The following is an 18,539-nucleotide window of genomic DNA, read 5'->3' as shown; positions in this document are numbered from 1 at the left end:
CAAGACTAAAATCAGAACTCATTCAGGAGTTTGATTATATTGGATCTGTTTATGAATTAAACTTACTTTCTGCAGGATTAAAATCATATTAGAAATCAGAATGAATGGCACAGAATAAGAGTCAGAATCAAAATGAACATCAGAATAAAGAATGAAAACAAGCCATTTCATATTTAGAATTAAAATCAAAATTAAAAACAGAATGAGAATAAGAATAAGAATTAGGATTTGAACCAGAATGAAAATGATAATCAGAAACTCGATTAGAAACGGAAAGAAAATGAGAATTAGAACTGGAACCAGAACTAGAATATAAATCAGAATTTGGATTAGAATGAGTATCAAGATTAAAATCAGAATAAAATTCTGAATCATACTCATTCAGGGGTCTAGTTAAAATGGATCTGATTATGACGCCATAGACATACTTTTAGTAGGGGATTAAAATCATAATGGAATTAGAATTAGAATGCAAAATTAGAATGAGAGTCAGAATCCAAATTGAACATCAGAATAAAAATAAGAACGGAAACCAAGAGAATCATAATTAGAATGAGAATGAATATTAGAATAAGAATTAGGATTAGAATCAGAATAAAAATCAGAATCAGAAATCTGGATTAGAAACAAGAAAGAGAATCGGAACAGAACTAGGATAAAAATTAGAAATCATGAACATAAGAACTAGAATCAGGATTAGAAAACAGAAGGAGAATCCGAATCAGGAATAAGACTAGAACTACATGTAGAATCAGAATGAATACAACAGAATGAGAATCAGCATTAGAAACAGAAGGAAGAATGAAAAACATAATTTGGATTAGAATCAAGAATCAGAATCAGGATTAGAATCATGTTAAAACTCTGAATCAAATTAAATACATTTGTGCTCAGAAACTTCGAAATGACATTTTGTAACATTTACTTGTAAAATCTAAATCAGAATCAGAATAAAAATTAACATCCAACTAAAAGCCAGAATGAGAATGACAATTCTAGAAAAAGTCTAGAATAGAATCGGGATTGGAACTAGAATGAGAATCAGAATTACAGTAGGCCTGAAATAAGAAATTAGAAATAGAATACAAATACTCATTCAGGATCCTAATTACATTAATCTAATTTTGTGATGTACATGAACTGAAATCATGGTCTTAAAATTGACAAATCACCCTCCCTAAAGAAAAAGACACTTCAAAAAATGACAAAAACAAACAAGACTGCAGGTAAAGAAACTGTAGTCAGCAGTGAAACCCCGTCCTGAACCGTAATGAACGACTGTCATTTGTGACGCCTCATTTCCCAGTAAATACTGCACAATGCTTCAACGCATTCCGTGCAAACAAGGTCAAGGAAGAACGACAGACAAACAAAGACAGCGAAAGAGAGACAGACGGTGACAAACAGCCCAAACACAATGACCTTCACTGTATGATGTTGGGGACAAAGTCATGTGACCGCAGCCGTATGGATGTTCCTGTCAAACATGAGTTATGGTGGACTGAATGATTAATGTCATACTATAACACCATAACATGGATCTATTTCTGTTTATTCGTTTAAATATTGATGCATATGTGCAGCAGAATAACTTACAGAGAGATAGGAAGATAGAGAGACAGAATAAGAGTGATAAGAGCTTTAGGGAGGCTCCAAACACACAGGCCGGCCCCGGGTCAGGAGGGACGCGTGTTTGTGAACGGCTCCTGCTAGGGGACACGGCCATTACACACACAGCTACTAAAGCGGATTAACACCACGTCTTCAGAGATAAACTTATGAAAATCCCGGTTTGCAACAGCAGTCGAGCCCTCCGCATCTGACAAATAAGACAAATCATTTATGGAATTATGCTAATTAGGTTTGCCTTCATCTACCCATCAAACTGTGATTCCTGCGGGAGTTTGAGGGTCTTTCTGATGCATGTTGGTTTCATTTGTACTCTGTGGACTGATGTGACCTAAAATCAGTTTAAGAGCAGATTTATGGATCTAGATCTTGTTGTCCTTAAAGTACCATGAGATATTTTTTTTTAACTATCTTGAAGTACCTTAGTATAATGGCACAGTCAGTTAATACCATCACAGTTCTACGTGCAAAAGATGTTGTATCATGTTTTATAAGGCCCTTCAAGGGCCAAAAAAATGTCTGTCAACGGACTAAAGCAGATGCTTTAATGAACAAATGCTGCAAGTACTGTGGACGGTGTAAATGAATAGGATGAATTTAATACATGGGCGAGAACATAAAGAGGGTCACCACGTGCAAAAACTAATTTATAGAAGCAGCTCAACCCTTAATTCTTCAGACAAACACCAGACATTCATTACAAATAACAACTAAGAAAAAAAAAGAATCTACATTTAATATTACATTATTTATATTCAATTTAGAATAAAAATAGAATTTTATAAATAAATATAAAAAATATATTTTAAAATTTTATATAGAGAGGAAAATACTTTAAATATCAGATTACATACATGCATTTAAATTTTTTAAATAAAACAATTAAAATATAAATATTGATATATATGTATAATTTACTGATTTTTTATATTATCTTTGTATTTTATTATATTTTTATGTACACACATGCAATAAACTAATAAAAAAAACACATTTTTAAAAATAAAATAAATAAATCATTCATAGTACAGTATAAATCAAAGATCCCCACTGCACCACGGTACTACCACAGTACTTTTTAAAAGTTTAAAACATCACCTTAATTGCAGCATCATGCTGATAATACTGAACATTCATGAACAATTTTCCACCGTAGCCTACTCCAAGTGACTTTTAAGAATACCGTGGTAGTACCATAGTATACGTTTCTGTGCCTCGGCTCACCTTGAGGTAGTCATTTTCCGATCGAAGGTCTTCGATTTCCCTCAGCAGCTCATCCTGGGCCAATTTCCTTGGCCCTCCGGATTTGAATTGTGCGTCCTTCTCGGCTTTGCATTTGTCCGCGTGCGTACCGGGCACAGGTGCAGCTCCCGCCCCTGAGATCCGAACCCGAACCCCGGCCGCATGCTCGCTCGAACCGGATCCGCTGCCCGACTCCGCGTCGCTACTGGCGGCCTGAACGAGCCTCTGCTCATCGGACAGCGGCTCGGAGGGACAGTCGGACAAATCCGAGCTGCTGTCCGTCTGACAGACGCCGCGTGCGGTGGGGGACGCGTATCGGGGCCAGCCGTGCCTTGCTCTTGGCGATCTGCGGAGCGCCGGTATCCACCGCTTTGCAGGCCCGGTTTCGGGTTCGGATGCAGACATGCTGAGTGACCTTAACGGCCTTTTTTGTCGCTGAGGGCTTGATGTTGCTTTTTGCAGGTGCTGATGCGGTTTTGTCCTTCGCGCTCGGGAACGGTGCGTCTCGGAACGCGGCTCTGAGGGGCGTCACCGGCGCGGCGGACGCGGGCTGCTTGCTGGTTGAATTTGGGTGATTTTGGCACGATCGGTTTGGCCGTTCGCGAGTGGACATCCTTCAGGGACGGGTCTGGGCAGGGGACGGCGCGCGGTTTAACCTCTTCTTCTCCACCTGAGGATGAGGATGAGGATGGCTCTGCGGGTTTGGTGTCGTCGGAGACATTGGAGCTCTCCATTATACAACCTGACAGACGGAATCTCATCACTTCAGATTCACTCGCCCTCGGCCATCGCCCGCGTCGCTTCCGAACGGAATACGGTGGATGATGCGGTGTCCAGTGAGAATCTCCGTGCTTCTGTGCGTTGAATCAATCCGTCCGTCCGTCCATCCCTCCCCACGGGATTACGGTACTCCCATCTCTCCCTGCTGTCCTCTCCGCCTCTCCCCCCCGCGACTGACGGGAAAAATCTGCAGCCGCTGCGGTCTGACGCTCCCCGTCCGCGTCTCGGGTCTCGTGGAGCGCATGCGCTTGTTTTTCACACACAAATACCGAACACACCCCTCCTCGCGCTCCGGTACAGGTCAGGCACGCGTGCGTACGCGTGGAGACGCACGCAACGAGAGGCACGCGCACTCACGCGTTACTACAACAGACGCAGGGAAAGAAACAGTGTTTTACCTTTGGATATGTGTAATGAAAATAAAATAATGAAAACTAAAACCAATAAATGCAACCGGGGGAGCCTTTAACAATATTACACAACAACACTGTTTTTCTAATGCTGCTGTCAGATAAAAAAATAAAAAATAAATTGTTACCTTGACAAATAAATCAGGAATATGATAACCATTAAAAAAAAAAAAAAAAGTATATATGTGTACCTGACACTTTAAATGAAGTAAAATTATATATATATATATATATATATATATATATATATATAATATATTATATATATATATATATATAGTTGCCAAGGCAGCATTTCTCATTATGATAAAAAGAATAAAATTGTAAAGACATTTATGTAAAAAATAAAACTCTAACTGAAATTAATCTGAAAAAGAGAAATCTGAAAGTAATAATTCAACATTCAAAATATTAATAAAAACTAGTATCTCAGCCATACTACAATAACGCTAACACTTTATATAAAGGTTCATTAGTAAGTATTAGACATTAGTTAACATGAACTAAGGATGAACAATACTTCTACAGCATTTATTACTCTTTAGGTACTGTTAATTTCACCATTAACTAACGCATTATTAAAATCACTAGTTGTGTTTAACGAACAAACAGTGATCGACAGCATTTTTATTCACTAACATTAGCAAAGATTAATAAATAGTGTAATAAACGTATTGTTCATTGTTCGTTCATGTTAGTTATTACATTAACTAATGTTAACAAATGACAGCTTATTGTAAAGTGTTACTAAAGTAACAATGCAACCAACTTAAATCAAGTTCAAATGAAAGCACTAAAATACTAGCAGGAAATAAATAAACTTATACTAAACTTAAAATAAAACCAAAAAAAGTCAAATTAACAACTAAAATAATAACTGAAAATATTAAAATGAACGCTAATTTAAAATATTGTTAAAAACTATATATAAATAACACTAAAATAACACTGGCTATATTTACAATTAGTTTGTTTATCTAACAGCGCCATCATACTGTGAAAACACAACATTACATTTTGCAATATAATAGATAAAGAGGATGAAAAGCATCAGAATGGTTACACACATTTGTGTAATAAATATATATCTTTATTTGCACTTCATTAGTTTAAGAATGCCACAAGTTTTAAATTCCACAAAACTGCTTAAACATGCCAAACTGTTTCAAATAACTAATATCAACGTATTATTCGTACAAAGTACTCTTCTGTTTTGCAATGTAATGAGGATCCGTTTCTTTTTTCTTTTTTTGTAATGTAGTAAATACTGTGTTTGGCTGAGAGACTAAACCAAGACTAAGGCTATTCTGTACAAAATGAAGGTTCAGAAAGGCAACATGTTTTGCTTCTAGAACAAAGAAACTCTACAGAGTTTAAAGAGTGTGTTGGGTTTCACCTTTTCAAGACAACTGATGCGTCTTTGGACAGTGTTTCTGAAGAACATGTCAGACTTAATAAAATATAAATAAAAACTAAAAAGGCTAAAGGTTTGAGAAAATGCCTTCATGCACACAACGTGTGTAAATATTATTGGGGTGGTTTGCTGTAAATAAAATAGAGAAATAATTATAAAAAAAAGAAAAACAAAGCAAAAAATGTTTATAGCGGAGTAAAATCTGATTCCAGGTTCAGAAGAAATTCAACTACCGACCAAAATAAATGAAACATTTGCCAATCAGATAAATAAAGTAAAAAGCACTTCGGGGGGATCTTTAGAGTATCTTACAAGGTTACAATATGGCACAAGCCTGCAAACATCAGCTTTTTGAGGTTAGTACACTTTCACTAACAATGTTAACACACAAACGACAAGGTTTAGGTCGGTTATAAGCTTTCAAAGGACACACAGTTCAAGAAGTTAAAATCTGAAAAATAAGTTAAACTGAGTTATTAAAAATTGTTCACCTCAGCAACAGTCAACCATTAGTCCCTCAAAAAACAGACACAAGATTGGTTATTTTAATACTACACTGGTTTCGGACGAGAATATTACAAACAACATAAACACACCGCCACTATACACACATAAATCATCTTTCTATTAGTCGAACATATGCTGAATCTCATATTAACCTTTCCAAAATATTTAACAGTTGAGATTAAAAATTTATATATATATATATATAAATATATATAGATATATAAAAACAAAAGTCTATTTATTGGATCATGACTTTATTTTCATGAAAATTAAGCATATTTCCACCCATAGTCACTGTAACGAAAGAGAAAATTATGCATTAGATTTTATTTATAAAAAAATTAATTTAAAGAAAAAAATTTGGTACATATTTGTTGTACTGCCATTAAGGTTTTTTTGTTTGTTTGTTTGTTGTTTTACATTACACCAATTGGAATGGGGAAGGAGTGCTTAATTACCATAGAAATAATGGGGAAACAAAACCAATTTCTTTATAGCAATATTTTTCTTCTTATGATTTTGTGGTCAAAAAGGACCTTGACCATGTTTTCAGGAAATTCTCCCCAATAAAAAGTTTTTTTTATTTTTTTTTTTTTTTTGTAGATGTCGTTCCAGGCGCACAATAACCCTGTCAGTCCTCTATATTTAAGGAAAGTTTTTTATGAAAAAATGCATCTTATCCCCTAACTTGTTGCTACTGCATATCTGATTCAGCTGAAACAGCCGTTCCCATCAAACACCTGTTATATTTTACTATATGACACAACTATATCATTCCTCCAGTCCTTCATCTAATGCAGGCAAATGGTTCGATTCACTGTAAATCCAGTGGAGTCAGTTTGTCCAGGAAGGCAGAAGCATAGTGGATGTTAACTGAAGAGTGTTGTTAGGAACAAGTGTATCAAAATCAATGTCCCGTTTAACTGCTCAAACGTAGAAAGTAGCCCTTTCGCCGAGAGCATTTCAGATCCAGCGAATAAAACAATGAAACTCCCAATTAGCGACCTTCCTTTATTCTACAATAACAAAAAAAAAAAAAAAAAAAAGACTAGGAAGCAACAAAAACTCTGCTGCTACATGATAAGGTTAATCTTCTGTACACAGGTCCTTCACTAACATCCAGCATTTCAGCTGTTCGTAAACTAGCTACGAATGGATTGTAGTGCAAAACACAACGGATAACACGAAATCCACCTCAAAAACAGTAACACTGATAGAACATAAGCATAAAGACAGCCCTGGTTGTTAATAATAAGCACCGAACAACCACCTCATAACACACAGCCGAAAGAAAATTAATTATGCTACATCCACTTTGCTTTTAATGCCAAAACAATTTGAAAGGAGCTTCCTAAATTGACGACCGGTGCACGTTTTCTGCAAGAAATCAGCCGTGAAAAGTGAAGAGAAGAAGAAAGACAAGCGTAGAGTAAAAAAACAAAAGCCGTCGTCCGATTAAAATGGAAGTTTTCTTGTTTCTACCGAGAATATATGACGATGTAAACTACAGGAATTGATGGGTTATGACATCGTTTTGTACTCATTTCATGCATGTGATGCGTGTGCAGCGCTTTTCCGATCAGGAAGGCACTTGTGGGAGGACAAACGCAATCCTGTGCTTCCCAGAAAAAGAGGTTAGTGTATGTAGGGGCCGTCAAAAAAATAATGCATCTATTTGTGGGAGTGATGACACGGATGTTCTTATTGGCATCTAGAGGTACCAAAATACGGGAGTATGTTAAATTGCACAGTCTATGGTTTTGTGAGGGATGATTATATTGAGCGTCTTGTCTTTCATCTTCTCTGGTAATGACAGGCCATCATTCGTCATCCGTATGGGCTGGTCAGCCCTGGTGGCGGGAGTCTGTAACAGCATGTGTTGGGGTTATAAGAGGGAAGGTGGCGTGAACCGAGTCTCAACAGCAGCGCATGCGAGGCGGAGGCAGCTCTGGTGGGATTTCGGGTTCGGGCTGAAGGGACAGGACGCTGTTGGACAGATCCTTACTGGGGAGGCATCAGAGGGCATCTAAGGAAAGACAACATTTACAGACTCTTTAAAGAATGACTTATGTGCATTGACACAAAAATGATAAATTCTTGCGCTAAAGAGATGCACGATTAATCAAAATAAATCTGAAATGCATGCTGCCAGCCATCTTCCCAAACTAGCTTATAAACTAGATGTTAACAACAAAAAGAAAGCTTTAGGCTTCCTATGGTTTTCGGGAAAAATTAAAGCTCAACATTTGAAAATGAAGAAATTAAGCAATATATTGCAATATTACAGCTTGCAATGTTATGTAGTGAAATATTTTTTTCTACGTTGTTCCTCATACCATAACAAACTGAACCAATTATGAATTAAGGAAATACACACATAATAAAAAAAATTGAATATAATAAATACAATAACTAGCAAGAAATATGATGTGAATAAAATAGAAAATAGAATATAGAAGGGAGATATGAATAAAGCAGAGAATTTTATATCAAAAAAATATACAAAACTACACTATACATACGTTTTTTTTTTACTGTAAAATGAAATTATATTTGTATAATTTTTTCTTAAATACCTGACTTTATTTTACAGTAAAAATATTATAATATTTTATTGAATATTATTTAGTATAATACGGTTTATTCTTATTAATATGACTATTTATTATAATTTCATACTCATACTGTTATATATTCACAAAATTAAACTTAAAAATCACATTTAAAATCATGATAGCAATAATAATTATATATATATATATATATATATATATTATATATCTATATATATATATATATATATATATATATATAATATATTATATACAATTTTTTTTTTTTTTTTTAAGAAAAAATCTAAATATTTTTTTCCCCAAATCATGCAGCCCTAATGGGAATCATAATAAACCTAATCGTCTAAGAAAAACTTCTAAGATAAATAATATATAAATAATAAATACTGCATTGGCAAAGTTTATGCTGTCAAATCGTCAAAAGAGGTTTTTGTTTAATGCACTCATGGTAAACAATCTCACTTGCTTTGATCTCCAAAATTTCAATACAAAACAAACTGTAGTGGGTCACTTTACATGTTGATCAGACGGGTCCTTCCTGTCTAAGTGGGCCATTATTTGCCATTATACTTGGGTCAGACTTTTCGTAAATAGTCAGATTTTGTCTCTGCATGTCTACTGAAATCCTGAAGACTCCTTTTATCTCATGATGATATAATTTGAGTCATGATGATGCCACATTCTCAGACACTGAGAAACTCGCAATTTTAATCAAATGTTTCAAAACTGAACATTTTGGGGTGGGGTATGAACACAGAATTTGTTTGAAACTGTAACAAGACAGCTCCACTTACCTTACTCAAAATGTCATCAACTAGTTTAAGGAATATCTCTCCACATTAAAGTTATCCCCCCTTTGCACTGGCCTCACAGAAACGCATCCCTGATATCCGTGAAGGCAAACTGCCAGAAGTGAAGAAAGTTATGTTCAGTGGTTTAATAGCGCTGTCTGAATGGGTAAATATTCAAATAATTCAATATTTGGTACATTTCTAATGCAATCAGCTTTCTTAGTTTCTTTATTCGCTTTAATGGTAACAACCCCAAGCTATTGCAGAGCTTTAGAAGATGTATGAAGAATGCTTTTATAATACATCGGATCAAGTAAATAACAATATCTGGGTGAACTATTCCTGTGAAGTGGTGCTTTCACTAGTCCTGTTAGCTTTAGTCTCAGTGGGTTTGGGAAGGTTGGAGGAGGCATTATTCAGAGCATTCAAGGAATTTCTTTGTGGAGGTCTCAGGCAGAATAATGTCCTTGTGTGTACCAGGGCTCTTTGGATGAACTGAAAGACTCAAAACACAGCATTGTCCTCCACCAAACTAAATGTCAAGGTAAACCTGAGACGGATTTATACAGCTGAATTTGAAGTAATTTCAGGCTATAATAAAAGTTCTAATGGCAAATAATAAAAAGGCATAATAACATCACTCATATTTGCTGAACAAAACATTTGCTGAACTAATTCTGAGGAGCTGGATCCAAAAATAGTGCCTGTTTTGCTCATGTAAAATTATCTGAGATTGAATTTATTTGAACATATTTTTCCACTCCTTTACAGATTGTAAGTTAAATTATACATTTTAAATACCTATTTTTTTCATTAAAACCATTAAAATAAAAACGTCTGATATTTGATTGCTTTATAGTGCATTATATACAGTACATCATTTGAAAATATTGGAAACGTTGCCTTAGCAATTAACTGAAATAAATTATTTGAGGTACCAAAATGACAAAAGCACCTAACAAAACTTATCAAATTTAAACTAAAATTAAAATTAAAAACTGGAATAATAATATAACATATTAATAAATACAATTTAAATAATACAAAAATAACACTGATCTCACCCTCCCAGCTTGTTGTCGTGAAAAAAAAAAAAACTGTACATGACAGAAAGTTTTTATTACTTTTTTCAACTCAGCATCTACACATTAAGTTATATCAAGTTAAGAAATACCTGAAAAAAGGAAGAACCCTTTGTTATTTATAGAAAAAAGACATTAGCTAGCAACACTGTCATTCCTTACTACAACTAAACCTATTAAAAGTCATTTTCAGAAACCAAAATAAAGTGCTAAAGTTACTCAAATAAATAAAAAATAAAGTTAAACGGAAATAAAAATTACTAAAAATTACTAAAATTAAAACATTTTTTAAAAGTATTATATATTATATTTATTTATCATTTATTAATATAAAAATAAATAAACAAACAATAAATATTATAATTGTATATAAACAATATTAAAATAACACCTGCTCTCAACCCTCTCAGCTTGTTGTCGTGAGATGGCGCGATCAGACTCACAGTCCAGTTTGTTCCCAACCAATAGGAGCTCAGCATCCTCTGACGCGTACTGCACAGAACAACACACAAACACATTAGGAAGAACGTTCTCTTAGTTGGGGATATATAGACATTAGATATAGAGTAGATAGATATTTGCTGCATAACAGATAACTTGAGCACCTTGTCTATCATCTTCATCCATTTAGGCAGGTCTTCAAAGGTTTCCTGCTTGGTGATGTCATACACCAGCACGATGCCTTTCGCGCCGCGGTAATACGCTGAAGTGATGCTGTTAAACCTCTCCTGACCTGCTGTGTCCCTGCAATCATTCAACATTATTAGACTTGCATGACATTCAGAATGGGGAATAAATCATATGTTTGACTATAAGAGAAGGATAATGGATTTATCAGTGAAAAGTGTCTCTACAATCACAGACGGCCGGAAGGGAGGGATGGAAAAAGTAAGGGGTTTGTGACATCAGCTGAAACAGAAAATCAGGTTTTTTTTTTCTATTTAATAAAAGATGACAAAGACAAAGATAACATGCACCAATGAATCATTCACGATAAACACAGGAAGGTGGGTTATTGACTTGAACGGATCATTTGTTTTATCAATAATCTCATGAAACATTCATATATTTCAGCAGTCTTTCATCAACAATCTTGATTCAAAGGAAAAAGGTTCATTTTGAACATCACGGCACATGACAGACATTAATTTCCTCATTTTTACTGTACCTTATTCACCCTAGTCTGGCTGCATTTTTCCAAAACAGGATATGATGTCACAAAGAGGACCGGTGAGGCGTCACATGTCAATGAGCAGTTAAGACAGAGCCATGGATGCTGTCTAGCTGGATGTGAGCGGACATGTGTTACAGACAAGACATTCAAAAGCAGACATCTGCAGAAGCCGGCGAGTTTCAGGGTCAAAGGAAATAATAATGATGATAAAGTGGGTGGAGAGGTGATGGCAGGTTAGTATTAGTTTATGATTGGTTTGAAAAGGACTGAATCAGACACCACTGGAACAATAAAGTAAGAAACATTAGTTTATAGACTCTACCAAACTGAAGAGAAAGGAACTAGGGTTGTCCATGATTAGGTTAATAATTTAATAGACTATTCTAATCCACTGTTTATTAATCAATTTTGTGATACAGAGGACTTAACATAATCACAATGAGAAAGAGTAACATCTGTATTTTCTATAAGGACTACATTGTTAGTGAATGGTATGAATAGTAAATTAAACTTATACTAAACAACCTAAACGATAAAAAGATACATTTCTTAAATTTATATTTTTTAATTATTAGGAGTCCCCCACATGCCATTTGCAGTATTAATTTTAAAACATTATAAAAAAAATAAAAATATCGCAACAGAACAGAATAAATTTAACTTTATCTAAATAGAACTCCATAGACACAGAATAGAATACATCAGGACCAAATGAAATAAAACAAAACAGAAACGAGTAGAATCTAATAGAATATAACAGAAAAATCAAATAAATCAGAATAAAATAAAAGCGAAAATGGAAGCTTGTTTCCGCCACAAATATCAAAAATGTTCTAGATTTTTTTTTTGCAATTCTGAAAAAAAAAAGAAAAAAAAAAAAAAAAGAAATTTGCAATTCTGAGAATAAAGGTCCAAATGTATTTATTCACCTTTTATATATTTTTAGATATTCCATGGCAGAAACAGAAAAAACAAAAAACAAAAAAAAACAGAATTGCGAGATGCAAACTCATTTTCAGAAGAAAAAAAAAAAGTCCAAAGTCTGAGTTTTTATCTCACATTTTCTATATTAATTTTTTTTTTTTTATCTCAGATGTCAGGTTTTTCCTATAAGAAACAGATCAGAATAGAGTAGATAAGAAATAAGAAATAGATAAGAAATAGAACAGCATGCCATAAACCCAGACCACAATAGAATTGTAGAAAATAATCAACTAGGAAAGGTCATAAATGAATAGAATGGAATAAACAAACGGCAGTCGGCATGATTGACAGGAGCAGGTGAAAAAGGACGTACACAGACATACACATCAGTTAGTGTTATGATATTAGTGATATCACAAATAAAATGCATATAATCACATTCACTGTTGAATTCTGGGATGCTGCGAGCATGCAATCACAAATTAAACGTCACAATTTTAGATACGAGTGTACTTTAATCCTTCAATAATTCTTTCTGATGGTAAAATGATCAGAAACTCACAGTGAGTTTACTCAGTGCCACAGCGTTAGTTAAAAGTTGGTTAACTGTAAGCAAACACAGCTGATTAAATCTCAGCACCAACACATGAAAGATGTTTGACTGTGAGACTCTGGACTGGAATGTATGACTCAGTGCAGAGCTACTTCATCTCACGTGCTTCTGAGACACAGGAAGTGACATGGTGGGCTGAGTCAATGATAAGGACACAGCACTTCCTCTGCACTCACCAGATCTGTAACCTGATCTTCTTTCCTCTCAGCTCCACCGTTTTGATTTTAAAATCCACACCCAACACAAAGAGACAAACGAGAAGAAAACAGATGTAAGATCAGTCATACTGCAACTTCAAGCTTTACGGTGCCTCTAAAATTCAAAATCACTGAAATTATTCATATTTAATGAAACACATATGAATGGAGTATATTTGCTGTCTAAATATTCCCATGCATATGACAACAAACTATCAAAACAGATCATGTTCTCTGAGCTTGTATGACTTCCTCAAGTGTGACAGAGCAGAAACTCGAGATGGGGCATGTTGTAGCAGCAGCTGTGTGAACATGTGTCTGGCTATTCTGGGACATTGGGTTAGTAAGCATGCAGCTAATCTGATGTGAAGGCCTGTCACCTTGCCTTATCAGTTTTTACATCTGCGCTGGTCCAGACATCAATCCACCATTTATGCACTGCATAAAAATCACTGATTTTGTATCAAAGGGTTTTAAATTTTAATGCTTGTTTTCTAAACGCGTCGGCTCATCACATGATGATGCAGATTGATTCAGAGCTTGGCAGATCTCTTGTGTAATAAAACATTCCGGAAGCACGAGAATGCGGGATGAAAACGGTTTAGACCCAGATGCAAACTCACATTCATGTTAACATCAAACTCTTTTAAATCTTTTGAAATGTTTGCATCAATCTGTGTGATGAAAATACAACAGTGTGATTATTATCAGGAAAATATTCTCTTATTTACGTGGTCACAGGCCCAGATGTGGTTTTCTAACATCTTGCTGAAACGTTTCTATTGACAGTGTCAGGACCAAAACTTAAAGGACCAGGCGTGCATTTCCACAATTGCAACTATGGTCGCAAGTTGAATCGTTAGGCAATAGAGTTCACTTGAACTTGTGACCATAGTTACCTAACGATGCTTTTGGGAAAAACACACTCCAGACTGACACCTCTGACCTACGAGGTGTTGTTGTGTTCTCCTGTTAAAGTGGTCATTATATTACTGCAGCTGTTTATGTTAGAAGGTAAATACATTTTTTTTTACTTAGAATTTTTTTTTATCTGAAGTAAAATATCGATAACAAAAAACAAAAGTTCACAAGCACCGGTTATTAATTATGTATATGAAAACAAATACAAAAATGAACATTCATATTATTTATAATTATATAATTATCTACTTTATATACACATAATATTGTGAAATATTATTACAATTTAAAATGTATTTAAATATGTTTTGACATTTAAAAATATGTTACACCCACATATACACACACACACACACACACACACACACACACACACACACATATATATAAAATAACCATCTATGTTTTACTAAATGTTTTACTTCTACTAAATAACCATTGTCCATTGTTTTTTTTTTATTTGACAATAACTATCCAAGTGTCAAGAATTACAAACCATCTAAAGTTTACAAATGAATCACAGTTAACTATCTATGCCTACCAAACTTGAAATATTTTTAATCTACAGGTGCATCTCAATAAATTAGAATGTTGTGGAAAAGTTCATTTATTTCAGTAATTCAACTCAAATTGTGAAACTTGTGTATTGAAATAAATTCAATGCACACATATATGAAGCAGTTTAATTAAGAGTAGCAATTAAAAAAAAAAAAAAAAAAATCATAAAAAAAAAAAAAATAGTGAATTGTTGGCCGGCTGGAGAGTATGTTCATTTACTGTACATGTATTCAATACCTTGGTAGGGGCTCCTTCTGCATAATTACTGGCCTCAATCGGCGTGGCAGGGAGGTGATCAGTTGTGGCACTGCTGAGGGTGGTATGGAAGCCAGGTTTTCTTTGACAGTGGCCTTCAGAGTCATATTGCATGTTTTGGTCTTTGTTTCTCCATTTTCCTCTTGACAAGACCCATAGATTCTCTCTGGGGGTCAGGGTCTGGTGAGTTTGTTGTTCAGTCAAGCACACCAAACACCATGGTCATTTAACCAACTTTTGGTGCTTTTTGGCAGTGTGGGCAGGTGCCAAATCCTGCTGGAGAATAAAATCAGCATTATCCTTCAAAAGGCTGGTCTGTAGAAGGGAGCATGATGTGCTCCAAAATTTTCTTGGGGGTTTTTGTAAACGGGTTGGTGTTTTTTGTGCTTGCAGTGACTGAAAAAACCCAAAAGGGACCAATGGAACCAACCAGCAGATGACATTGTACCCCAAATCATCACAGACTGTGGAAACTAAACACTGGACTTCAGCAACTGGGCATATGAGCTTCTCCACCCTCCTCCAGACTCTAGGACTTGGTTTCCAAATGAAATACAAAATTGCTATCATCTGAAAAGTGGACTTGGGACCACTGGGCACAACAGTCCAGTTCTTTTCAACCTTAGCCAAGGCAAGAGCCCTTGACTCGTCTGTGGTTCAGGAGCGGTGTCGTAACAACCCCCGAGGGGTGGAATGGGGGGTGGGAGGGGGGGGGGGGGGAATGGGAAACGGGGGAAGGGAAAGAAGGGGGAGGGGGGGGGGGGAGGGGAGGGGGGAAGGGGGGGGGGGGGGGGGCGGGGGAGAAAGGAATACGACAACTGTAGCCAAATTCCTTGACACGTTCTGTTTGTGGGGTGGCGCTTGGATTGCCTGGACCCCTAGCCTAAGTCCATTCCTTAGTGAAGTGTACACTCCAAATTCTCTGATCGCGATTTGTGCTTGACAATTTCATAAGGGCTGTTGGTTCTACTCAGTTGGTCTTGTGCTTACTTTCTTCCACACTTATTACTTTCACTCAAACTTTCTTGTTTAACATTGCTTGAATACAGCCACTCTGGGAACAAGCCAGCCTTCTGTGGCAATGAGATGTTTGTGGGCTTTACCCTCTCGTGGTGAAGGGTGTCAATGATTGTCTTCTGGACAACTGTCAGATCAGACAGTCTTCCCCATGATTGGGTTTAGCCTAGTGAAACCAACTGAGAGACCCATTTTGAAGGCTTCCCAGGAAACCTGTGCAGCGTGTGTTGAGTTGAGTAGCTGAATCGGCATTTCACCATATATTCTAATTTGTTGCAGCTTGGGGGGTTTTTGTTAATATATAAGCCAAAATCATCACAATTAAAAGAACCAAAAACACTTAAACACTCAGTCATGTGGCATTCAATTATTATCCATGAGTTCAAATGTGAGTTGAAATTTAAATTAAATTTAAATTACTGAAATTATTTAAACTTAGTTATCTAATCTTTAATAACCATTTTATGGTTACTAAGTAAACACTGCTGATTCACACTGATACAGTTTATATATATTTTAGTTACCTAGTATTTCATACTAACTAGCTAGCTGTTATTTAATTACATAATTATATTATTGAGATTTATTAATTATCCATACTTAACCATCTATAGTCGGCTTATCACTGTTAACTGTATATGCTGTACTCATTATCTATCTATAGTTTATTATTAGATAAACACAAGGATGTGGAGTGTATTGTTGTAATAACTAAGCAGAAAGATAACAGATACTAGTAAACAAACAAACTGACAGTCTTTGTTGTTGCCCCTCCAGACTGACAGCTTTAACTCTCTCTTTTCGGTCAGTTTGTTCTTACCCACAGTGGACTTGCACGCCTCGCAGAAGGTGTCATCGGTGAATCTCTCCATCAGGCTGGTCTTTCCCACTCCACGGGAGCCGATGATGATCACCTGCAGTTTATCATCAGCGGCTCTCAGCGGCATCTTCCTGCGGCGCTGCGACGCCTCCCACAGCGGGCGAGCCACCGCCGGCCCTCCGCTGGACACCGAACCCCGACTCCATCCACCACTAACGGCCAGTCCACATCTGCCGCACGGCCAGTCCGCTTCAAACACGCCCGCACATCACGGAGGGAAACTTTACTAAACTTTTAAAGCGGCTTTTCTGAAGAGTTTGTCAAAGTTTTCAATCTCCTCAGACAGTCAGTCAGTTGTTGCATCCTGCGCTGGGAATACGAGGAAGCGACTCGTGACGTCACCGCCACTCCGGTTCCCGACGCATTCCAAAGGAAGAGCGGAACAAAATTGATCCATTATTAAAAATTATATGTCAGATGTCTAAAATGAAACAGCAGACATCTGTCGCCTTTTCAACAGTTCTTTTGTTTGTTTGTTTGTTTTTACTTTTTAATAAAAAGCATACAAAAAAATCTTAATTCTATAAACCAGCCTAATATTGAACTTTTTTTTTGTAAACTAAATGTTTCACGATAGCGTAAAAATTGTTTCCATTATCACTTTCAGTTTAAAAACTTCTCTCGAACTTTTTTGACAGTTAAAAATTGTCTTTATTAATACAATTTTAAATACTGCACATGTAAGAGAGAAAAGATTAATAGGCTACAGGTGTTGTATATCTATATATTTAGATCTTATACAAAAACGCACACTCTCTCTCTCTTCTCTCTGTATATATATATATATTATAGATAATTTATATATATATATATATTATTATATCGTTTAATAGTAAATAAACACGTTTTCCCTTATCCATAAACCTTTGAATAACAAAAATCAGGCAAAATATTTATAAACACACATAATTGAAAAGGTAATTGAAATATTACCTATATTCTTAAAATCGCAAATACATTTCGAATCCGTCAATAAAAAATACATTAAAATAAAAAAAACCACAAAACAAATAACTTTTACTTAGAAGATATAGAAATCAATATGTAAATAAATGAATAATGCAAATAAGTGCAAATATCTGTAAACACATTGTAAAACATATGCTATCCCATTATTCTAACAAAAAATTATATTTATATACTAAATACTTACATATGCGTCTACTTCACACACTACATTAACCATAATACATAATATTTATAATATAAAACAATACAATACAATCCAAGGTACAATATCTCGAAACACATTGAAAATGTTTATCTATATTATTTATTAATAATTAAACTGAATAAAATTACACATTTTAAATCCCGTCAAGAAATAAATTAATAATAATATTAATAAATATATTCTACTTATACTCAAGAATAAATTGCATGAGTATAATAAAAACGAGGAGGTGGTGGCAGTGTAAATCGTAGATGTTTAATGGTGCATTGCCAGCAATCACACTCGGGCTTCCCGTAGGAAAAACACCGTGACGTGGGACGAGCTGTTGAAGAAAATCAGGATAATCTACCGTAACAGTCCATCCTCATCCTCGGGTTCGGTCTGTGTCCTCTTTCATC

The 18,539-nt window shown here is 35.4% G+C and overlaps 1 protein-coding gene and 1 pseudogene across 1 annotated transcript; both read right to left on the bottom strand.

The window, feature by feature from the left end:
• The window catches only part of LOC122136340, a 51,672-nt pseudogene extending 48,067 nt beyond the window's left edge, over positions 1–3,605 (bottom strand).
• Positions 3,606–9,422: 5,817 nt separating this feature from the next.
• Positions 9,423–17,261, bottom strand: LOC122136339 (ras-related protein Rab-12-like). The gene is made up of 5 exons (XM_042719207.1): positions 16,908–17,261; positions 13,316–13,376; positions 11,034–11,172; positions 10,831–10,920; positions 9,423–9,458 (listed from the first exon to the last, which is right to left on the bottom strand). The coding sequence occupies exons 1-5, from the start codon at positions 17,032–17,034 to the stop codon at positions 9,423–9,425; spliced, it is 453 nt and encodes a 150-aa protein (XP_042575141.1). The 5' UTR covers positions 17,035–17,261.
• Positions 17,262–18,539: the final 1,278 nt, after the last annotated feature.

The sequence above is a fragment of the Cyprinus carpio genome, chromosome B2 (assembly GCF_018340385.1).
Source record: "Cyprinus carpio isolate SPL01 chromosome B2, ASM1834038v1, whole genome shotgun sequence".
Taxonomy (NCBI): Eukaryota; Metazoa; Chordata; class Actinopteri; order Cypriniformes; family Cyprinidae; genus Cyprinus; species Cyprinus carpio.
The sequence above is the reverse complement of the archived record's forward strand: the minus strand, read 5'-3'. Positions and strand labels throughout refer to the sequence as shown.

Excerpts from the sequence above, each read along its gene's own strand:
- LOC122136339 (XM_042719207.1), bottom strand. The coding sequence starts at position 17,034 with ATGCCGCTGAGAGCCGCTGATGATAAACTGCAGGTGATCATCATCGGC. Across the intron at positions 11,173-13,315 it reads AAGATCAGGTTACAGATCTG|GGACACAGCAGGTCAGGAGA; the intron begins GTGAGTGCAGAG and ends GAATGATTGCAG. Across the intron at positions 9,459-10,830 it reads CACGACAACAAGCTGAGAGG|TTTGCCTTCACGGATATCAG; the intron begins GTTGAGAGCAGG and ends CACTTCTGGCAG.